At 58.9% G+C, this 23,176-nt stretch overlaps 1 protein-coding gene across 4 annotated transcripts in view; it reads left to right on the top strand.

Moving 5' to 3' along the window:
- Positions 1–22,278, top strand: part of STK32C (serine/threonine kinase 32C) — a 72,404-nt gene extending 50,126 nt beyond the window's left edge. For 2 of the 4 annotated variants that reach the window (XM_039252434.1, XM_039252437.1), the window contains 10 exons: positions 10,746–10,897; positions 13,522–13,695; positions 14,529–14,566; positions 14,671–14,760; positions 14,995–15,098; positions 15,732–15,848; positions 17,058–17,183; positions 17,267–17,398; positions 20,702–20,769; positions 21,630–22,278. In XM_039252434.1, the coding sequence (XP_039108365.1) occupies positions 10,746–10,897; positions 13,522–13,695; positions 14,529–14,566; positions 14,671–14,760; positions 14,995–15,098; positions 15,732–15,848; positions 17,058–17,183; positions 17,267–17,398; positions 20,702–20,769; positions 21,630–21,768 (1,140 nt within the window). In that variant the 3' untranslated portion in view covers positions 21,769–22,278. Of the gene's footprint in view, positions 1–3,365; positions 3,497–8,674; positions 8,861–10,745; positions 10,898–13,521; positions 13,696–14,528; positions 14,567–14,670; positions 14,761–14,994; positions 15,099–15,731; positions 15,849–17,057; positions 17,184–17,266; positions 17,399–20,701; positions 20,770–21,629 lie in introns of those variants that run through there. The other 2 variants (XM_039252435.1, XM_039252436.1) reach the window with 2 other exon arrangements.
- The last annotated feature ends 898 nt before the right edge of the window (positions 22,279–23,176 follow it).

Here is a 23,176-nt window from a genome sequence, read left to right as displayed (position 1 = left end):
GCTGAGCCTGAGTAGTCAGTCAACATAAGACACGTTCATTTAGTGAAAGTTTTATGTGGCCCAGGAGCCCCCGTGAGGTCGCGAAGACGCGTGGACGAGGCCGGCCCCACGTGTTCTCATGCGAGCTTGGACAGAGGCCAGCGCGGGGCAGTAACCGATCTCTGGGCGGCCGGAAAGTAAGAGGTGGTCTGTCCAGAATTCTCCCGGCCTCCTTCCCTCCTGGCACAGGGAGGGTGTCTTCCACCTTCGTCCACGTGACGGGTGTTCTCTGTTAGGAAGGAAAAGTGGCGTCAGGGCTCCCTTCCTGTACCCGCTGGTGCTGTAAATGCCGCAGCTCAGGGTGTGGTGCCCGAGTGGCACTTTGTAGCTGCACAGCCTCCCCCGGAGCATCACTGTCCAGGCGCTGAGTCAACAGTTGCTCCATCGCTCATCAGGCCTGAGAACAGGGCAGTTTAGAGAGTCGGGTATCAGCACGGCAGGTGGGTCCCCCCGACAAAGCCGGGCCTCTCTCTAAGGTGTCAGGTATTTAATGGGAAGTGTGTTTGTGGAAACAAAGACAAAACAAAGGTTAATGTTGGTGTAAATCATAAACCCAGGTTCTGAGCCCAGAGGGCAGTCGGTTGAGATTTTAGGAGCTTGGTCTCCGTGCTTCTAGCTGGTGGAGTGTGGGTGCGTGTCCTGGAGGGTAGTTAGAGTGTCTCTGGTGGCCCGAGGTGTCGTGGGAGCTTCCGGGTGGCCCACGCAGCAGCAGGCACGCAGTCTGCTGGTGTGGCTTCTCTGAAGTTTATATCAACGCGTCCAGCTGCTGTGGGCTTTGGGAAAAGGGCAGTGTTCATTTTTAGTTTTTCCAAGTCAGAAGGGTTGGGGAGAATCTGGAAATGTTAATTATTGACAGAACGCACAAAATGGCAGGAGCCAGTTTACAAAGAAGAAACATGGTGCTGCAGACACCGCACATGGCACTGCAGACACCCCACGTAACGCTGTGGACACCCCACGTGGCCCTGTGGACACCCACAAGGGTATCATTGCTTTTATCGAAACAAAATTCTCCCCCACAGTAACCCCCACTTTCATTAAAGATGATTGAAGTCAGACAAGTTTTTTGCAAAATAAGTGGAGTCTCATCAGATGTGGCCCGGTTACTTACATAAGTATAGCAAAAATAGTGACTGACCACGTAGGCTCTTTTAAGTCGTTTTTGCTAGAACTTTTATAAGGAGTCTCAGATCAGATGTAGGCTCTTGAGGCTAAGAAGCCAGGTCAGACTTAACCTTCAGGACCCAGGAGTATGGATGAATCCCTGTCTTCTCTGGGTCCCCAGGAGCCCCTGCGATTCCGGGGTCTGTCAAGAAGTGACTTCTTCACTCACCCGCAGGGCCAGGAACCCGTGAGCAGGCTCCAGGCTGGTATTCCAGGCCCTCAGTAGGCGTGGACTCCGTCATCTCAGCCTGTTTCTCACCTCCATGTGGTACCGCGCTTCCAGACACAGCTTCCCAGTCCATCTCGGTGAGAGAACTGACAGTGTGGATCGCGTCCTGCTGCTGGGAGAGGATTCCCACTGAGCCCGTGCAAATAACTGCATCCACGTGGAACTCAGAGTGCTTAGTAGCAGTTGCTGAGTTTTGGAGGGATCCGGTGGGGAGAAAAGCTAAATGTCTCAATCCCGTTTACAAAGATATAATTTACCAGATGGCTGTGGCTATAGATAGCTTCAGAGAAAAGAGAAGTAGGATTTCTTAAGTCTGGAAAATCAAACATTAAGGAACCAGCCACGATTCAAACCAAAGGTCATAGATGCGATGATCTTCCTCACGGCTTCATTCGGGCCCACAGAAGTAAATCTGCTCCATCCTGGGCCAACAGCCTCTCTGTCCGTTTCGGGAGGGCTCCTCTGGCTCAGCAGCATGGTCACAGAGTTTCCAGAAACCTCTCTCCCAGGGTCCCTGTGGAAGCCTGTCCTGTACTTACTGCCGATGAAACTTGCGTGTCTGTACTTAATAGTAAGAAGCTTTCCATAAAGTGTCAGTAAACCAGCAGCCACCCCCAAATGGGAAAAGACTCAAAACAGCCCTGGTTAAAGATCTGATGACAGTTTATTGCAAAAACGGTGCAGTTGAAAAGAAAATTAGGTTATTTCTATGGCGTATGATATTTTAAGATAATAATTGGAATTATGGCTGATTATACAGCCTCTAAGGCTTCTGATAAGCTTCCAGGCATTTTACTTAATTTCTGAAACGTATCTATTACGGCATATGTGCATACAAATGTAACAAAGATTTAGCAACACTTCTAATTTAACAGTTTCCCTGTGTAACTTAATGTGTCAAATAAGCCTAATTAATACAACCTCTGTATTTTTATAAGGAGAAATAACATCTATCTTCCCGCGGACCCTCTGAAAACCCCAAAGTTAGTTTGAGGTCAAAAAGACTATTTTATTTAAAAAAAATTTTTATTCAATTTTGAGAGACACAGAGAGAGAGTGCAAGCAGGGAAGGGGTAGAGAGAGAAGGGGACACAGGATCCGAAGCAGGGTCCAGGCTCTGAGCTGTCAGCACAGAGCCCGACGCAGGGCTTGAACTGACAAACCTCAAGATCACGACCTGAGCTGAAGTCAGATGCTTATCCAACTGAGCCACCCAGGTGCCCCTAAAGGTGTACCTGTTTTAATGGGGCTTTAAATTAACCAGCCTTTGTGTGGCTTAAAATCGATTAGCTTTTTGTGATTTAACCAAGGATATAAGTGGTGTCCCCAAAGAGGGCGCAAACGATGTGGGGCCTCCAAGGTCCAGACTTTCTTCCAAAGACAGTTAGAAGGCCAAGACCCTTGATGTCACGAGAGGTCAAAACAGCTCCGGGCTCCCATGGGGTGGGACACCTTAAATCACAGACCTGCCAGGCTGTCACTGGACAGGTGTGGTGGACACGCTCCCAGTACGAACAGGAAGGCAGGAAGAAATGACTATGGCCCCCGTGGCACAAAGGACTTTCCGGAAAGGCTGAGGGTCAGTAGCTGGCCCAACACAGAGCCCACACGTCACAGAACCACGTTTTCGTTTGTTTGTTTAAATGTGGGGGTTTTTTTGTTTTGTTTATTTTTTAATTTACATCCAAGCCAGTTAGCATATGGCCCGACAGTGACTTCAGGAGTAGAGGCCTTACCGCCCCCCCAGCCCCCCGAGCCCCCCCCCACACCCCCAGCCCCCCCACACCCAGCCCCCCCACACACCCAGCCCCCCCCACACCCCCATAACCATGTTTGTTCTCCAGCTTCAGAGTCTCTCATGTTCTGTCCCCTCCCAGTTTTTATGTTATTTTTACTTCCCTTCCCTAATATTCATCTGTTTTGTATCTTAAAGTCCTCGTATGACTGAAGCCATGTATTTGTCTTCCTCCGGCCGACGTCACTCAGCACGACAGCCTCTAGTTCCACCCACGTAGTCGCAGACGGCGAGACTTCATTCGTCGGATCGCCGAGTAACCCTCTGTCGTATGTGCACACGGCGCCCTTACCCACCCGCCCGTCGATGGCGCTCGGGCCCCGCCACGCTCTGGCTGCCGCCCATAGTGCCGCTGCGAACGCCGGGTGCACGTGCCCTTCGAAACAGCAGCCCCGGGTCGCATGGTAAATGCCGAGCAGCACCCCCGCCGGGCTGTCCTGTTCGTAACGTCTGGAGGAACCTCCACACCGGTTTCCAGAGTGGCCGCTCCCGTGCGCACCCCCACCAGCAGGGCCACAGAGCCCCCCCTCTCCGCGTCCTCGCCAGCTCCTGCTGTCGCTGAGGTGTGACTGTCGGCCATTCTGGTGGGTGTGAGGTGGAATCTCATTGTGGTTCTGATTTGTATTTCCCTGATAATGAGAGATATTGAGCATTTTTTCATGTGCCGGTTGGCCATCAGGCTGTCTTTTTTGGAGAAGTGTCTATTCATGTCTTTTGCCCATTTCTTCACTGGGTTATTTGTTCTTTGGGTGTTGAGTTTGATAGGTTCTTTATAGATTTTGGACACTAGCCCTTTATCGGATATGTCGTTTGCAATCATCTTCTCCCCCTCTGTCAGTTGCCTTTTAGTTTTGCTGTTTATTTGCTTCCCTGTACAGAAGCTTTTTATTTTGATGAAGTCCCAATAGTTCATTTTTGCTTCTGTTTCCATTGCTTCTGGAGACATGTCTAGTAAGAAGCTGCTGCGGCCAAGGTCACAGAGGTTTGTGCCTGCTTCCTCCTCTAAGATTGTGATGGCTTCCTGTCTCACATTTAGATCTTTCATCCATTTTGAGTTTATTTTTGTGTGTGGTGTAAGAAAGTGGTCCAGGTTCATTTTTCTGCATGTCGCTGTCCAATTTTCCCAGCACCACTTGCTGAAGAGACTGTCTTTATTCCATTGGATATTCTTTCCTGCTTTGTCAAAGATGAGTTGGCCTTACATTTGTGGATTCATTTCTGGGTTCACTGTTCTGTTCCATTGATCTGAGTGTCTGTTTTTGTGCCACTACCATCCTGTCTTCATGATCACAGCTGCGTAATACAGCTTGAAGTCCGGGATTGCGATGCCTCCAGCTTTGGTTTTCTTTTTCAAGATTCTTTGGCTATTTGGGGTCTTCTCTGGTTCCATACAAATTTTAGGATTGTTTGTTCTAGCTCTGTGAAGAATGCTGTGTTATTTTGATAGGGGGTTGCATTAAACATGTAGATTGTTTTGGGTAGACATTTTAACAACATTTTTTCCTCCAGTCCATGAGCATGGAATATTTTTCCACTCCTTTGTGTCCTCTTCAATTTCTTTCATAAGTATTCTATAGTTTTCAGTATATAGATTTTTTACCTTTTTGGTTAGATTTATTCCTAGATATTTTATCATTTTTGGTGCAATTGTAAATGGGCTCGACTCCTTGATTTCTCGTTCAGTTGCTTCATTATTGCTGTATAGGAACGCAACTGATTTATGTGCATTGATTTTATATCCTGCTACTTTGCTGAATTCCTGGATCAGTTCTAGCAGTTTTGGGGTAGAATCTTTTGGGTTTTCCATATAGAGTATTATGTCCTCTGCGAAGAGTTAAAGTTTGGCCTTCTCCTGGCCGATGTGAATGCCTTTTATTTCTTTGCATTGTCTGTTGCTGAGGCTAAGACTTCCAATACTGTGTTGAATAACAGTGATGAGAGTGGGCATCCCTGTCTTGTTCCTGACCTCAGGGGGAAAGCTCTCAGTTTTGGATGATATTAGCGGCGGGTCTTTCATGTGTGGCTTTTATCATCTTAAGGTATGATCCTTCTATCCCTGCTTCCTTGAGAGTTTTTATCAAGAAAAGAGGCTGTATTTTGTCAAATGCTTTCTCTGCATCTATTGAGAGGATCATGCGGTTCTTGTCCTTTCTTTTATTGATGTGATGAATCACATTGATTGTTTCGTGGATATTGAACCAGCCCTGCATCCCAGGTATAAATCCCAGTTGGTCGTGGTGAATAATTTTTTAATGTACTGTTGGATCCAGTCGGCTAATATCTTATTGAGAATTTTTGCATCCATGTTCATCAGGAAAATTGGTCTATAGTTCTTGTTTTTAGCAGGGTGTTTGTCTGGCTTTTGGAATCACAGTAATGCTGGCTTATAGAAAGAGTTGGAAGTTTTCCTTCCATTTCTGTTTTTTGGAACAGCTTCAAGAGAAGAGGTGTTAACTCTTCTTTAAATGTTTGCTAGAATTTCCCTGGAAAGCCATCTGGCCCTGGACTCTTGTTTTTTTGGGAGATTTTTGACTACCAATTCGATTTCTTTACTGATTATGGGTCTGTCCAAATTTTCTATTTCTTCCTGTTTCAGTTTTGGTAGTTTATATGTTTCTAGGAATTTGTCCATTTCGTCCAGATTGCCCATTTTATTGGCATATAATTGCTCATAAAATTCTCTTATTGTTTGTATTTCTGCTGTGTTAGTTGCGATCTCTCCTCTTTCATCCTTGATTTTATTTATTTGGGTCCTTTCCATTTTTTTTTAAAATCAAACTGGCTAGGGGTTTGTCAATTTTGTTCTTTCAAAGAACCAGCTACAGAACTAGGTTTTACTATGATTTTCTCCTGCTCCTCTGAATTTAGAAAATGACTGGGAGACACCCTCCCTCCTCTCTGGAGCAGGCAGTGTGGACGGAGATCCGGAGAGGTGAGCTGAGGAAGGACCATTGCTGTCTGTGGGGCCCATGCCAGGCCCTTCCTGTTCTGTCGTGCTTCCCACAAACCCTGAGACAAGGCTCTGCCTCCACCCTCTTCAGGTTTTGGGCTGTAATTAGTCAAGCTCTGAACCTTCCAGAACACAGGGTCCAAAAATTCAGGGAGTTTGGGTCCCGACTCAGCTGGCCCTGCCTCCTTCAGGCTGGGAAGGGCCCTGGAGCTATGGTGCTGGCGGCCCTGAGGGCAGAGACTGCTCAGCTGGGCTCCGGATCCGCTCCCCCCCTCCGCCCGGGTCCCAGCCCGGCCAGCTGCACCCCAGCAGCACCACCTGTGCACTGAACTCCTCGGAGACGGCAGGAGGGACTGCGTGGCCGCCTGTCTCCCCAGCCCCGGGGCAGCAGCGAGCCTTTCCAGAGCACCTTCAGACATGCGCTGGGAATCCTCTCTCCCTCTGTTTCTGCGCACAGACAAGTGGGCCTGAGCCCCCGTCCACAGTCATGGGGTTTCTCTGCCTCCCGAGATGAATGTGTCTGCAAAGACAGGCTCTCCATCCTGCCCACGCCCAGAAGAACGGCGCCAGCAGAGGAGCGTCTGGAGCTGAAATGGCACTGACTGTCGTTTTGAAAATCCCAACTAGCTTTCAAAATCATAACTTAAAACATTATCTAGGAAACATGGAAAGTTCTGGAAAAAAAATCACACCCAGCCCGGCTCTCCCGAGGTAGCACCAGTGCACCTTTGGGCTGCGTGGCCTCGCACGTGGCTGCTCGCATCCCGCTGGCCCGAGCAGGGTCGGGTGATGTTGAGGACCCGCAAACCCCGTGCTGTGAGACACCCCCTCTCCATCCTCGGGCAGCGTGCTCGGCGGGTTCTCCTGACGCGGGACAGATTTCTCTCAGGATTTCTCGGAGTCCTGACCGTCAAGCTGTCACCCTCCTGTGGGTGCCGTGGTTCCCCCTTGGGTTGAATGTGCCCTAAAGTCAGCGCTCTCCTCCCCGAGGGGTTCTGCACCTGCGTCCGGTCTGTGTATTTCAGCAGAATTTTCCCGCGTTTCCGGCTGACACCTGCATCACAAGCCTGTTGTAATTGGCAGGTCGACACTGGTAGCACTCGTGTCAGCAGGTCTCCCAGCCACGGGCCACGAAAGTGGGAGTGGGGGTGGGGCGAGATTTGCCCTTAAGACGGCTCCCAGGCCCTTTCCTGGCAGCTGTGTGACCTGGGGTGCAAGGGTGGCCAGGCCTTCCGGGGACTCAGCCAGGCGAGAGCCGCTGAATGTGCCTCCTCGGGCGGAGGTGGAGGGCTTCCTGGAGCTCTGGGCTTCTCTGCCCACCCTGGGCACCCTCAGATTGTCAGCCCTCGGGAGAGAACTCCAGCCATCCCTGCTCTGCTCAGGCTCAGAAATTGAAAGGAAGAGCATTGGGAGAACAGAGGAGGCAGCAGGTGATTTAGCTTTTAATTGCTGTGATCACACTTGATCAAGCGCATTTTCATAATTGCCTAGAGCTGGGGTCTCTCGGCTCCTTCAGTCTGCATTTCAGAGGCCTGGCTCACGGAGACTCCAGGGAGCCGGTAAGCCTGCTGTCCGGGCCACGCTGGCAGGTTCTGGGTGCGCACCCCACGCCCAGGGCGGCTGGCCCGGGAGAACGCCGGGGCTGTCCCTCCTCCAGATGGCTTTCAGGCCATTTGGCTGAAATGAGAGGAAAGATGCAAGAAAGAGCACGATTCTCACGCTAATGGCTTTGTCCATGGGAGGGGCTTAAAGACCTCGTGGTTCGACCTGGCTTTCGGCCAGTCTCTGTCCAGCAAGACCCGGAACCCTGTGCCTGCGCCCAGAGCAGCCCCGATGGCTCGGAAAGTGGGTGTTTCACAGCGGAGGTGGACTGCGAGGTCCAGTGCCACTGGCCACCCTTCGCTGTCCCTCATGACACCCAGGACAGCGGGTGGCGACATTGGCTTCCTGAGGCCACTGTGACAAATGACCACACATGATGGCCCCTCCCTCTGGGCATTACATTTCTGCCATGGACTGAACTGTGTCCCCAGCTTCCCATGTTGAAGTCCCCCCCAGTGTGATAGTATTTGGCGGTGGGGGCTTTGGCTTGCGGGCAGGTGACGGGATTAGTGCCCAGCACCTGTGAGGGGTGGGGAGGGAGACCAGAACTCTCTACGTGCGCCCACAGAGGACAGGCTGCGTGAGGACCCAGTGAGCACAGGAAGCAGGCCCTTGCCAAGAATGGAATCTTCCGGCACCTTGGTCTTGGACATCCAGCCTCCAGAGCTGTGAGAAATGAGTGTCTGCTACTTAAGTGGCCAGGCCTGTGGTTCCATCCCGGCCCAGACACCCTGCGGCTCACATCTCCCACTGCCTCCCGCTTGGGAGGTCCCTGCTGGTGGGCCGGGATGATCTCCCAGGAGACCACAGGGCGTGGGGACCAGGAAGTGGGTGTCCTTGAGGCCATTGGTCAGCTGAGCATGGCAGAGACAAAGCTGTGGTCGGTGGATGCGTGAGTGCGAGGTCTGGCTTGGCCCTGACACAGACCCTACCGACTTTGAGCCAGCGTGACGCTCACATGTGGCAGATGGGGAAATGGAGGGTCAGCTGAGGGGGGGCCTCCGACAGCCAGCGAGGAGCAGCCGGCCCCCAGAGGAGGACGGGCCCAGGGACGAGGGCAGCCAACGGGCTCCTGGACGGGGTCTGTCTGCTGTGTGTGCCCGCGGGGCCAGGACCAGGCCGACGGGTGGAACCAGGGGGCTTGGGGGCAGGAATGGCCCTCTCGCTGGGGCATCTGGCGGCCTTCTCAGCCCCAGCCTGGCATCCTGCTTCGTCCCGCTCCGCAGGGGCCCCCAAACGTGCGATGTGCCCGCAGGGGAGCCGACGGGCACGGTGGTCACTGCCCCCTTCCCCGTCAGGGGAGCTCTGCCTGTCCCCACACCCCTTGGGGACGTTTTTATGACTGTTTATGCTCCTGTCCAAGAAGTGACCCCCGCTGTTCCCTTTGGGGGACAGAAGGAGGACAGGGACGGCTCTGAACCTCTGCCTGCATGGGAAGGCCTGGCAGCAAGGTCAGGGCAGGCCATTGTCATGGCCTCCCTTCCCCGCTCACTCTGCCCACCCTCGGGGACGGGGCTCCGGCACGCCTGCCCCCCCAGTCTGGGCAGAGCAGCAAGGGGGGGCCTTAACTCTTGTGGCCTCGAGAGCAGGTGGGGGTCTGTGGACGCCAGAAGCGACGCAGGTCTGAGGCCAGGACCCCCGCCCTGGACTGCAGGCTTTCTGGGGAGTCAGCAGCCAGAGGCGCTGTTGACAGAGCTTTGCGGGGGGTCTTGGTGGCCTGCACAGCCCCTGGGCGGGTTTGAGGTGGAAGCTGCACAGTCACATCGCATGGGCACCACACGGGCATCACGCAGGTGTCACTCTGGTCACGCAGGCATCGTGTGGGCACCATGTGGGCACCATGCTTCAAGCCTTGCTGTCTGGGGCTGGCAGGGAGGTGTGCTCAGTGCTGCCGTGCCTCACGAGGGCCCGGTACCTGGATGATGGGAGTTCAGCACTCAGGCTGCTCAGTTGTTGAGTCCACCCCCCAAAGCCAGCGGCCACCGGCCACCTCCCCGCCGTGGGGCAGCGCTGTCCCCAGACACCCTCACAGTAATGGCGCAGAAGCCAGAGCAGGGAGGGTGCTTCCCTGTGCCCAGTCCCAGTTCCCGCCCTCGCCGGGCATGTCAGCTCTGTGTCGTGCATTAAGTGGCATAGACTTATGGTTCTGGTTGGCCTTGTAAACATCGTCAGGCAGCCTTAAAAGTCTTTATAGATGTTGCTTCAGTGGCTGCGTGATATTCCGTTGAGCTCACTTGCCCGTGTCCATGAGGTTGCTGGACGCTCAGATTGTTGAAAGTCTGTTATAAGGAGTTTGTTCAACTGATGAACATCTTCTGAAAAAAACAAAAAACACTTCATTTCTTAGCATGTGTTCCCAGGTGAGGGAACATGGGCTTCACCCAAAAGGGTTGGATCCCGCGGGTTTGGGCCAAGCCCCAGATGCTCGCTGACACCTCTGGTCAGGTCCAGGCCACCTACTTTTGGCTGAGGCACCGGGGACATCTCCCCCATCCTCTGCCCAACGTGGGAGCACAGCCAGCATCGCAAATGGACCGCACAGCTCAGTGTCTGACAAGATTAGCATTTAAGAGCTGTGCAGGGACCCTGCCATTGCAGGAGAGTCCCTGCTGTGCTGGGGAGTGGGGTGGCCCAGGGTTGGTGAGGACACCAGCTCTCATGTCTCAGGCCCTCCCAGGTGCGGGGCTTTGGCTGAGGGGTCTCCCCTCTTCTGTCCCCAGCAGCCTTCCAAGCCAGCTTCTGCTCGGAGCCCTGGGAAGGGCACCGGGTCCCTGCTGGTGGCAGGGGTGGGTGCTGTTCCTGGCTCCAGCACCGTGCTCGTGGCTGGGTCCTGCCTGCTTGCTGAAGGCACCTTGCACAGGAACTTGCCCCACCGAAGACATCTGGTCATTCCCGAGTCACATCTGCCGTGGCCAGCGTGGGAGGCGGGGTGGTGGCGTCCGCCTGAAGCGCCCTCCGCCCCGCAGGTGTGCATCGTGCAGAAGCGGGACACGGAGAAGATGTACGCCATGAAGTACATGAACAAGCAGCAGTGCATCGAGCGCGACGAGGTGCGCAACGTGTTCCGGGAGCTGGAGATCATGCAGGAGATCGAGCACGTCTTCCTGGTGAACCTGTGGTGCGTGAGCTCGCCTCGTGGGCACAGCGCCCAGGCTGCACCCGCCGCCACCCCGGCGCCCTCCCTGCTGCTCCCTCCTCCTTTGTGTCTGGGACACCCCAATGCCCACAGCCCGTCCCCCACACACTCACCTTCCGGTTCCCCAGGGCCAGCTCTGTCCAGGTGTGCAGGGCGCACGTGTTGACACAGGTCTCTCCACGTGCGGAAAGTCCAGGCTTTTCCCCGAAGGAGGCCTGTGGCCCATGGAGTTCCTGGCACTAAATCCAGTGGGGGAGAGCTTTGGGAGCCTGAGTTTCTTCAAAAAATGGTCACCAAGACCAGCCCCTGGAAGGGAGGGAGCCGCAGCCTGCAGCGAGATCACCTTCCTCTTTCCTACATGAGTGTTGGGCTGCACAAGAGTCCTCCCCACTGGGGTCCTCCCCAAGTCCTCCCTGACGGCCTCCCACCCTGGGGTCGGTGCTCCCTGCTGGGCTCACAGACCAGGTGGCGTGCCCGAGGGCCCCGGCGGCATAGGTGCCTCGGCTGGGGAGCGTGTGAGAACCAGCTCCGGCCCCGCCCCCACTAGGAGCTGAGGGCCCGTTAGCGGAACACGAGGGAGAGGCCGCCCATCCGGGGACAGAAGTGTGGGACGGTGCGTTGTTGAAAGTGCCCTGGTGCTAGGGCCTGTGGCACACACAGAGCCGAAGGCCCCCCTTCGGTTGTGTATCTGGGGCCACGGCAGGTGGCAGGGTGCCGTGGACAGCAGCCCACAGCCAGCTCTCCCGCTCGGAACCGTGGTCCTGCCTGGCCGTGAGACGGGAGGAAGGAGCTGCCTGTGCTGTGAGGGGCGTGGCCTTGCCCAGGGGGTTGTGGGAAGAGGGCGAGGTGCTGAGCAGGGCCCAGGGCGGTGGAGCCGGGGCTGCCCAGGCCTCCTCCAGCCCCTCACCCCTGCACGCGCCCCGGGCCTCCCTCAACATCTAGTGTCCGTGCAAGCAGAGGGGCCGGAGGGCCACAGCGTGTCACTGAGCTCCATGGGCACTGTGCTCTCAGCGTCCTGGGGCGGTGGTGCTAAAGCCAGGGGTGTCCCGCACCCCTCACCTGCCGACTCCGTGCCGGCCAGGGAGGGCCTGCGGTGGAAACCACCTCCCTGGGGTGGGCCCGCTTGCAGCCTCACAGGAAGGGGCTGCCGTGTGTGGTAGACTCTCAGCCACGACACTGGCCCTGGGGCTTGCCAAGAGGGACGACCCGGGGTTTCCTACCCGGGGGGCCTCAGCTTGCCCTCCCACACCCTCTGGGGCTCTCTCTGGGAGGCGGTGTGCCTAGTGGCCAGGAGCACGGGCTCCCGGGTCAAACTCCTCCTCCCTGCTGCAGACGACACCCTCTGCGGAGCAGGGGTGAGGTGAACCCCAGGGCAGAACTACAGATGCATGTACTCAGGCAGAGCACTCCACGTAGGGTGACTGAGGGATGTGAGCCGTCATCACGGTTCGCGGTCCTCCCCTGCTCCCGCCGCAAGGCCGGGCTGCCGGGGACGCCCCCCACTGTCCCGGGGCCGGCAGGACGGAGCCTCAGCTCCCGGCGTGGGAGGCCGCCTGCTCTTGCCCACGGCTCCCCAGGGCTCCCGCCTGTCCTGGAGCCTGGCGTTCCAAGCCCTCTGGTCCCATATCCCCTCCCAGGCCACCTGCCCCTGAGATGAGGACAGGGTGGGCAGAGAGAGGAACATCACATGGAACAGTCAATTCTTTGTAACTTTCTTCATTTTTTAAGTTTATTTATTTTAAGAGAGAGAGAGGGCATGAGCAGGGAAGGGGCAGAGAGAGAGGGAAAGAGAGAGAGAATCTAAACAGGCTTTGCACTGTCAATGGGGAGCCTGATGTGGGGCTCGAACTCACAAACTGTGGGATCATGACCTGAGCCAAAACCAACAGCTGAACGCTTAGCCAACTGAGCCACCCAACGCCCCTGTAACTTTGTTACAGTTACAGCCAGTTGCTCAACAATAAGAGGTCCCTCTGAGAGCTCACAAAAGAAATTACGAAATGGAAGGAGGTCCTTAAACTGTTGTTCTGTTACTGCCATTATCTTCATCATCATCACCACTATCACCTTCTTTACCATCATCATCACTGTCACTGTCATCACCGTCCCAGTCATCACCATCATCATCATAATCACCATCATCACCATCGTTACCATCCCCATCGTCGTCATCATCATCATCATCACTACCTTACCATCAGCAGCACCACCACCACCACCACCATCACCCCCATTGTTAGAAGCTGGCCCCTTGCCCAGCACTGCCTGAGCATTTTGCCTTGTGGTCTCTATTCCTTAACAACCCTCCAAAGTAGAAGTTTTTATCCCCTTTTTAGAGAAGAGGACCAACAGGGAAATGGCCAAAGATGATGTATTCTTCTGTACATTGGTCACCCCTGATGCCTCTGCCCCCAGCTGGGCTGCCTCCCATCAGGACAGGCCACTCCTTTCCCAAGGGCCCTGGCTCAGAACGGCTCCTGAGCAGAGGCAGAGTCGGCACCCTGGAGAGAGCCCGTGGGAGGTGGGGGGAGGTCATCTGGTGTGGCGGGAGCGGGGACCCTGGCTCCCCAGCCACGCGTGTGCCAGGCCCTCCCCCGTGCCCACAGGTACTCCTTCCAGGACGAGGAGGACATGTTCATGGTGGTGGACCTGCTCCTGGGTGGGGACCTGCGCTACCACCTGCAGCAGAACGTCCAGTTCTCCGAGGACACGGTGAGGCTGTACATCTGCGAGATGGCGCTGGCCCTCGACTACCTGCGCAGTCAGCACATTATCCACAGGTGTGTGCCTACCCGATGGGGCGGGGTGCCCGCTCCCCCCCCCCCCACGGGCTCCTGCCTGCTCTGCCCAGAGCCGCCCCCAGCTGGAGCACCTGGGCCAGCCCCACGACTGTGCACCTGATGCCCACCTGTGGGTGGGTCTTGTGCCAGCAGCCCCAGCTTGGCAGGGATCGGGTGCCCTTCGCCTGGTGTGTTCGGCTGCCGGTCCCTGCCCCCGCCTAGCAGGAGCCCACGTGCTCATTGCCATGCCCCTGGGGAACTCAAGCTAATGGTAACATTGGCTGAAAGCAGATAAAATTAGGAAGATAAAGCTGTATTTGTGGAACCAAACAAAGACGCCTGTGTGGCATATTATGAAGTGAAGTACGTGGGGTCTCTGTGTTTCTGCCCTGGGGGTTCTGTTACCTGGTCACGGTTCAGGCACCAAACATTGACTGAGCAGGGCGAGGTCAGAGGCCACTTGGTGGAAGGCAGAGGCCCAGGTCATCACTTCTGTGCAGCCCCGGGGCTCTGGGAGAAGGGCCAGCCTGGGAGTCTGGGGAGGGGGTCCTGCCTCCGTCCCCTGGGGGCTCTGGCACCCCTGTGTCCAGTACATTCCCCGCTGCCTGCCTGGCCTCGCCAGGGGGAGAGGCGACTCACCGGAAGCCAGAACAGCGGCTTTCAGCTGGCTTGCTCAGAATTGCCAGCTGGCATCTCCCCAAGGCCCACTCGGGTCTTTGGGGCCTCTGCCTTGAGTGGGGAGGGGCCCTCGAGGGAACCCCCAGCCCTGCCAGGGACTGTGGGGCGTGAACAGGGCTTCTGGACCATCCCCCCACTTCCTGCTCCCTCGACAGGGACGTCAAGCCTGACAACATCCTGCTGGACGAGCAAGGTGAGCCCATGCCGCGTGGGGAGGGACGTGCGCGCGCCCTGCCCCCAGGACGCGCCTCCGGTCCTCGGTCCTCCGGACACGTGCTTTGTCTTCTCTCCTCGCAGGGCATGCACACCTGACGGACTTCAACATCGCCACCATCATAAAGGATGGAGAGCGAGCCACCGCACTAGCGGGGACCAAGCCGTACATGGGTGAGCCGCGGCCACTGCCCTCGGCCCCGCCTGGCCAGGCTGCTGTGTCACTTCCCTGAAGGCACACGGCAGCAGGGCCGGGGTCAGCCGGGACTCCAGGTGACGACGTGACAGTTAGGATACAATCCTGGGTCGGCCCACCACCAGCGCCAGGTGGGGGAGGGCCCCCAGGTGGTCAGTGGGGGAGGGGACCTGAGGTCCCATATACTCAGCTGCCTCTCCCTTCCTGGAAAGCTCCGGAGATCTTCCAGTCCTTCGTCAGCGGCGGGAGCGGCTACTCCTTCGAGGTGGACTGGTGGTCGGTGGGCGTGCTGGCCTACGAGCTGCTACGTGGATGGGTACAGAGCCCCTGGGGCCGAGGGCTGGCCCCGGACTTGAGCTGGCTGTGTGCCCCTGAGGGAGGGGACGGGCCTGAGTGCCCGGGGAGGGATGAGGCTGTCCCCCAGGTGCTCAGGGACAGTCGCCTGTGCTATGGATGCGTACTTTCAGTGAAAGCGGTGCCTGAGCCAGTGCAGGAGGGAAGCCACCGTGGGCGCCTGGGGGCTGCTGGCACGGCCGGGCAGGGGAGAGAGCTGTCAGTGGGGCTGCGTCCCTGGGACCTTCCTGTGGGGTTCCCCGTGGGGTGCCCCTGCTCTCACCCTCTAGCCCTGGGGCCTGGGAGGCTGGGGTCCTCCCGATCCCTCCTTGAGGGCCTCAGAGGCCCCGCACCCTCAGCCATGCTGCAGCCCCTCCTGGCCTCCGGGGCTGACGCACCCAGGCCCCGGGTGTCCATGGGGGTGATGTACTTCCTGCCTGACCAGATGGGCGGCCTCTCCTGGCCAGTTTCCTGGCCTCGACGCAGCCGCGGCCCAGACCCGGCATCTTCCTGGGGGCAGAGGGGCTGCTATGTGTGGGCTGCAGGGCAGGGCTGCATCGGGCACCTCTGGGTTCGGGGTTCCCTGCTGCAGCACCGCCTCCCCCCGCCCCACCAGAGGCCCTACGACATCCACTCCAGCAATGCTGTGGAGTCGCTGGTGCAGCTGTTCAGCACGGTGAGCGTCCAGTACGTGCCCACCTGGTCCAAGGAGATGGTGGCCCTGCTGAGGAAGGTGAGCCCCCCCCAACCCCGGTCTGAGGAAGGTTTCGGGTTCCTGAGTGTGCGCATTGGTGTCGCTCCCACCAGGCTCACAGCTGGTCGGGGCCCCTGTCATCTTGAGGTAGCTGGTCCGGTCTGAGCACCGGCTGTGAGCTGAATGCCATGTGCCCGGCAACAACATAATCCCCACGACCTGGTTATCACCCCATTTCATAGATGCCCAAACTGAGGTGCAGGCCTCCATGTCACACGTGTTGGGGGAGGGGGCGTGCAGGCTGGGAGCCAGGCCCATGCCGTACTCTGGCCTCCTCTACCCCGACCTTCCGCCAGGCATGGGCGGCCACTGCCTGCTGCCAGCCGCCAGGGCTCCTCTCCCGGGAGCACACGGAGAAGACCTCAGACCCTCTTTACACCCCCCACTGCCTGAGCACGTGGCTGCAGCAGCCCAGGGGACCTCAGTCTGGCAGGGACCCAGGCCAGGCGCTATCACGGCACCTCCGTCCGGGATCCAGGCAGGGCTGGGGCTGCCCCTCGGCTGGCCCCCCGCTCTCCACTCAGAGCTGCACTTACAAGCACACAGGTGGCTCTGGGGTCAGGACCGGGTGTGCGAGAGCGTGTTGGACGCACGAGGCCCAGTCGGCGCCCACCTCCTGGCCCACGGGGCCCTCCCTGGCGTGTCCTCCCCGCTGCTGGAGACCTTCGCCCCTGGAATGATAGGCAGGCAGCCAGAGGCCTCTCCCAGCTCCTGAGAGGCCCTAAACCCAGCCCCCACCCCACGGGGCCCTGCCCACCCCTGCCCAGTAGCTCCCACAGTGGACCGTGGCCCCAGAGACCCAAACAGGCTGTGGGGACCATCCATGCACCAGGCGTCACGCTTTGGGGAAGCCGCGGATAGGGTTTGCCGCCTTCTCTCTGGGAAAAGAGATGGCATGTAGGGGACACCCAGCCGCAGTGACCCGACCACACACGGCACGCCGAGGCTCCCAGGGGCTGGGTCTTGTTAGTTCCAGGCTTGTGGCCCTTCCTGCTGTTCGCCAGGCCGAGGCTGCCGCCTGCTGGTGACTCTTACTCAAGACTGCGCTGATCTGAAGCCAGTGCCCCCTTTCCTTGCCTGACCCTTGAGATCCTTTGAGTGGGGTGCCCCGGCCTGGGGCAGGCGGCGAGCTGCGTGCACTGGGGCTGCGCGGGGCGTGGGCGCCATCCGACGTGGGCCCTATTCCAGCTCCTCACTGTGGACCCCAAGCACCGAGCCTCCAGCCTGCAGGACATGCAGGCGGCCCCGTCGCTGGCCGGCGTGCTGTGGCAGGACCTCAGTGAGAAGAAGGTGGCGCCAGGCTTTGTGCCCAACGTAAGCCTGGTGGGCGGCGGGTGGGGGCCGCAGGCGGGCGGGCCCGGACCGCAGGCGGGGGCTCAGCTCCCCTCTCCCCACAGAAAGGCCGCCTGCACTGCGACCCCACCTTCGAGCTGGAGGAGATGATCCTGGAGTCCAGGCCCCTGCACAAGAAGAAGAAGCGTCTGGCCAAGAACAGGTCCCGGGACAGCAGCAGAGACAGCTCTCAGTCTGTGAGTGGGGGCTGGTGGGGGTCCCCCCCGCCCTCCGGGTCACCGCCCTGAAACCCGCCCCCCAGCCGAGCCCCTCGCTTCCTCTCCTAAGCAGGTCGAAGTGCCTCGCACTCCTTCCTGCTTCTGGTCGAGGCTCCCGGACCCGCGTCGTGCCCGCCTCCGCCCCCAGGGGCACATGTGTGCGTCTTCTTTTACAGGGACACCCATCACCCATTGCGCTAACCCACCCTAACCCCGATGACCCTCTTTATGTGACTCTGTGTCACGTTCTGAGGAGCTGGGGGTTAGGACATCACTCTGGGGGCACATAGTGAAACCTACAGACCCCCCTCACCTGTCCCAGGTCACAGAGCTTCTTCCGGGAGGGTGGGGGCGCTCCGGGAGAGCACGCGTGTGAGCGTGTGCCCCGGGTACGGCTGGCGCTCACAGAAGCAGCTGGGGTACAGGTGCGGAAGGCAGCAGTCACAGCCGTGGCCGCCCTGCCCCTGGCCTAGTCTGAGCCGGCAGAGGACCCCGGCCCCGGTGCCGGCTTCTCAACTGCTCACGGCACAGGGGTCAGGCAGGGGGTGGGTGTACTTCAGGGCCCCGGGCTGGGGGGACTCGAGAGCCTCGACTCAGGGCTGCTGGTGGCGGCCCCTGGTGTTTAGAGGTGGGACTGCAGGTGTGGCCCCGCCCATTTCCAGCCTGGGGCTGTTTGGTGAGGTGGGCGCAGGGCCCTGAGCTCTGCAGGGAAGGACGGAACAGGGCTCCTGATCGCTAAGACTCCTCCACCCACCCTGAGACACTCATCAGATTTCCTTCTGTGCTTGTTTCTATGCGTTTTATCACTTTAGCTCTCAGTTAGGTCTGGGGTCCATTTCAAGTTAACTTTTATGGGTAGCGTCAGGCCCAGGTCACTCTTGCACGTGGCTGTCCACTCATTCACGTGCTGAAGACACTGCTCTTTTCCCGTTGAACTGCTTGGCGTGGCCTTCAAACATTAATCAACCCAAAATAGGCATTTCCTGGCAGTATAGTCATCCACCTGGGTGCCTGCACGCTGGCCTCATCCTTCCGTGGGGGCACTGGAAGGGTGGCCCTGTCAGATCGGTGGCCGCGTGCCACCCACAGAGCAGTGCGTGATCTAAGCTGGGAATATGCTGCCCCGGGCCCCGCAGCTGTGCTCGGAGCTGCCCTAGGCCACGCGTGCCATGGTCCCCATCGTCTGCCCTGAGCCGGGTGCCAGGCTTGCACAGTGAGCGGGAAGGTAACGGGGAGCATCCTTGTGCCCTAAGAGCTCGAGAGTAAAGGTACAGACTTACAGTCGTGACAATGGCACTCGTCACTGCCGTTCCACGCTGGCACGGGTTTGTTTTTATGTCTATCTAGGCTGCCTTGTTGGGAGGGGTACAGTTTCAGGAGCGTCTCGGCCTCGTCCATGGTGACAGCTCTTACCCCACAGATCCAGGATCAGCTACGAGGGCTGTACCGGGCACCAAATGAGTGGATTTCGATTATGCCCTTGGCATGGGGCAAGGGGATGGGGGTATTGGGGGAACACTTGACCCCCACCCGGGAGCACGGTGGGTGTGGCCAACCATTAGCTCAGACCCTGTATCCCACAGACTTCCAAAGGTATACTCGGGAAATTGTGTGAATTTCCATCAGGGCGGCTGATGATAGATTTCTTTTGTCCCCTGATCTCACTGTGCATGTGTGCATGCATGTGAGTATGTGTGCATATGTGTGTGAGCATGTGTATGGGTGTGCATACGAGCATATGTGTGATGTGCATGGGTGTGTGTACGAGCATGTGCGTGTGTGAGCATGGGTGTACTGTGTGCGTGTGTTGAGCATGTGTGGGTGTGCATGGGTGTGAGCACATGTGCATTGTGTGAGCATTGTGCACGTGTGTGAAAGTGTACATGTGTGTGCATACATGTGAGTAGGCGTGCACACATATGAGCATGCTGTGATGTGTGTGCGCTGTGCAGTGTGCGAGCATGTGAGTGTGCATGTGTGAGCATATGAGCGCGTGCGTGTGAGCATGTGTGTGCATATGTACATGTGTGAGCATGCATGTGTATGTGCGTGGAGATGTGTGTGCACGTGTGAGCATGCATGTGCTTGTGTGGAGATGTGTGCACATGTGCATGTGAGCGTGCATGTGTAGTGTGTGTGGAGATGTGTGCACATGTGCATGTGTGTGTGTGTGAGCATGGGCTGGCTGTCCGTGTCTCTGACCCCGGGAGCACTGGCGTCTGTTGGCCACCACTAGACCCGGGCGCGGGGTGATCTGCTGCGGCTGCACCTTGCTGCCTGTTGCAGGGCTGACTCCCACGTGGCTGGGTCTGGATAAGTCAGGTCCGGGCTTGTGCTGTTTGGCGTCCCACGGTCACCATGGGCGCGGGGGGCTCAGCCCCGGAGCAGCGTCTCCTGTAGAGACCAGGCGGCACTGAGCTGTCCCACGGTGCCCTGCCCCCTCGCCAGCCCCGCCCTCGGCGCCTCGCTGAAAGGAGCGTCCTCTGGGCCCTCCAGGAGCGCAGGGTGCTGTGCGGGAGCTTGGTTCTCCGATGCTGAGTGTGCCCCCCTTCCCGGCTCTGCCTCTCTTGAGGCAGCACTCGTCCTGGGCCGGGCTGTTCTGGAATCTTCAGCGGGCCGCCATTCCTTCCAAATTTCTGGGAGCCGTCCTGCTGCGCGTTGGGCGCCCTCCAGGGTTCCTGCCGGGGATCAGCACCAGGCCGCGGGAGGCCGCCCCACACCCACACTGTCCCCCGCGCGCCCCACACCCGCCGCCCAGCCTCTCCTGCACCAGGCACTGCCCTTCTGGCCTCGGCAGGTGCCACGTGGGCCCTGCTGCTGAGGGGAGGGGGAGCCGCTCTGCACCACCTGCGGGAGCCTGGGGGAGGGGTCGCTGTCCTCTAGTGGGGCGGCTGGCAGGGGCCATCGTGGCCGCATGTGCGCACCCAGGCCCTCCCGGGGTTCAGGCGCCAGCTCTGTCTCCCAGGACCTTGGCTTTGACACAGGGAGGGGAGGGAGCCCGGCCACGTTTGTCCTGCTGACGTCTTCATGTCAGCGTCTGCCCTGAGGCAGCGGCTGGGCGTCCACACCGGGCACCCTTTGGTCACCCAAGGACCACCCAGGAGATGTTCAGGCCTGAGGGCAGTTTCTCCAGCAGCCCAGATCGTGTCTCCACTAAAGCCCCAGGTGCGGGCCCACGCAGGAGAGACCGGCTGAGAGGGAAGCTCAGGAACCCATCTGAGGGGAGGGGTGGGAGTCCGACAGCATCCACTACACTCACTGGTGTGTCTTTCTGACTAACAGGAGAATGACTACCTTCAGGACTGCCTCGATGCGATCCAGCAAGACTTTGTGATTTTTAACAGAGAAAAGTGAGTGCATGTGCTGGGGGCAGCAGCAGGGGGCGGAGAGGAGGTGGAGGCTCTCTGGGCCACACAGGTCCTGAGCCCCAGGAGTCACGGGGCATCAGGAGGCCTGGGAAGCCTGTCCCCACCCTCCCAGGAAGAGAGGGTGGGAGGCCTCTCCCTGTTCAGGCTTGTAGGGGAGGGAGGGGTGCTTGGGAACTTTCACTTCTAAACTGGGGTCTAACAGTCTCCTGGGGAGAGACGCGGTGGACTGCCCGTTGCGGGTGATGGCTGGGCAGTCCTGCGGTCACATGGACTGACACCCCCACTCACGCACTCAACAAACTTTCCTGAGCGCCACGGGCCATGGGACAGAAAGGGCACAGTGGTGAGCAGGAAGATACGACAGGCCACAGGCACCTGCTGCAGCGGAGGGAGGAAGCCCAGCGCTGCGGGCCCAGGAGAGGGGTGGTGAGGTGCGGCATGGAGAGCTTCCTGGAGGCGGCAGCTCTGCACTCCGGTGACCAGGATGACGTGTGGGTGCTGGTCTAAGGCGCTGGCTACCGTCCTGAACACTCAGTCAAGCTCTTTGAAAAGCTTTGTTCCAAAATTGCTGGCCTGCAGGATTTGCCCTTAAACTGGGTGTGCTTCTCAGCCCTGGCTCACCGGCCCCACTGCTGAGGCTGAGGCTGAGGCGGCCAGGCAGGGTGCTGCCGGGCTGGGCTGTCCCCTGGCCCGCCCCGTGTGTGTGCTCTGCTCCCTGCAGTGCCTGGAGGGCCCCTTCTCCAGCGTGTCCCTGAGGGACCAAGTCGGGGCGGGGGGGCGGCCAGAGGCGTCGGGGCTGCCGGAGAGGCTGCAGAAAACCCCTCCTGTGCCTCCCCGCCCAGGCTGAAGAAGAGCCAGGACCCGGTGAGCGAGCCCCCGCCGGTGCCCGGGGCCGGGGAGGCTGCGGAGGACCTGGAGGGGACGCGCCCCGCCCTGTCCATGTGCGGCCCCATCTGCCCGACCCGCCTCGCCGACAGTTAGCTCCAGCTGCTTTGCAGACTCTGGTCTACCAGGACGGGGTGGCGGGCAGAGGCCCAGCGTGGACATTCGCCGCCAAGCAGCCCGGCGCCTCCCAGCGCAGGCCCGGCCTGGTGGCCCCGCTGCTCCCTGGCCTGGTATTCGTGGGGACAGGCCGGTGAGCCTGCTCACGGGCTCCCGGTGGCACACGGCAGCCGCCAGGAGCGGGGGAGACGCCCCGGCGGCTCAGTTACCTGCCGGGGTGGCAGGAGGCCCCTGGCCTCCGCTGCTGCCCCCCCGGCCCACCGCTGGCACGTCCCAGAGGCCCCAGTGCCACCGGCCTCAGCTGTACATAAGCCCTCGGCGCCGGCCCCGCGGCCAGTTGCCGGACGTCCGTGCGCTGGCTCCCCGGGGCCACCGAGTCTCGTACGAGAAGGTGAGGAGTGTTTTTATGGACACACTGTTCCGGCAACTTCTGCTGTGTTTCTGTACAGTTGTCACCTCTGAGCATCACGACCTAAGAGCTGCTCGGTGTCCAGTGTCATGCGTGTTGTATGCCTGCGGGAGTTGCAGAGGTCTGGGGGCGGGGGGCAGGGCGGAGCCTGCCGGTGGGGCGGGGCGGAGGCGGGGCCTGCCGTGGGGTCGGGGGCAGAGGAGTCTGGGGGCAGTGCAGAGCTGCCGGAACCAGAACTGCGGTTGTGTGAGGAAGAGCTGGCTGAGCCCGGCCGAGGCGGCTCCCTGCTCGCTGAAGGCCGGGGGAGCTCATGTCAGAGGCACAACCCCGTGGACTCACGCAGGGGACACAGGAGTCACCACTGGGAAGCCAGGGTCCGGAGGTGGCAGCTGCAGGACACCTGTGGGTGGTGCCAGTACCCAGAGAAAGTGCTAGGTGGACCCAGAGAAAGTGCTAGGTGGAGACTTGGTGATGCCAGAGGCAGGAACAGGGAAGAGGTTAGGGTTCTGTAAAAATCTGTGAATCTAAGTGTGCACTTTGAGACCCCAGGGGCTAGCACACCCGTTTCCTGTGCTGGCTGCACGGATGTGGGTGTGACCTGTCTCTCGCCTGTGCCTGGACATTGGCCCCAGCGAAGCCCCTGGCCAAACAGATCTGAGGACCACCAGCTCGGACCTTCTCCCACGGGCTGCCCTGGACCAAGGCAGCACCACAGGAACCCCAGATTCGAGGCTGGGGCTGTGCTCCCCCGGAGGGCACATCTGGAAAAGTCCCAGGTCACCACCAGGAAGGGACACTGCACAGGTGTGGGGGTGAGGGACTGTCCCTGACCAGTCCAGCTGGTCTTCCCCGTGACAGTGAACTCGCTGCTCTTAGGACAAACACACCCGTGTGCGGACATTCCACACTTGGGGCACAGAACTGGCGCCATGTCTGTGAAGACAGTGAGGCCAGGCCCACAGCCCCTTCTGGGTCAAA

Source organism: Hyaena hyaena, unplaced genomic scaffold (genome assembly GCF_003009895.1).
Source record: "Hyaena hyaena isolate Hyena2069 unplaced genomic scaffold, ASM300989v1 scaffold_409, whole genome shotgun sequence".
Taxonomy (NCBI): Eukaryota; Metazoa; Chordata; class Mammalia; order Carnivora; family Hyaenidae; genus Hyaena; species Hyaena hyaena.
Note: the sequence above shows the minus strand (reverse complement) of the source record. Positions and strands in the feature narration are given on the sequence as shown.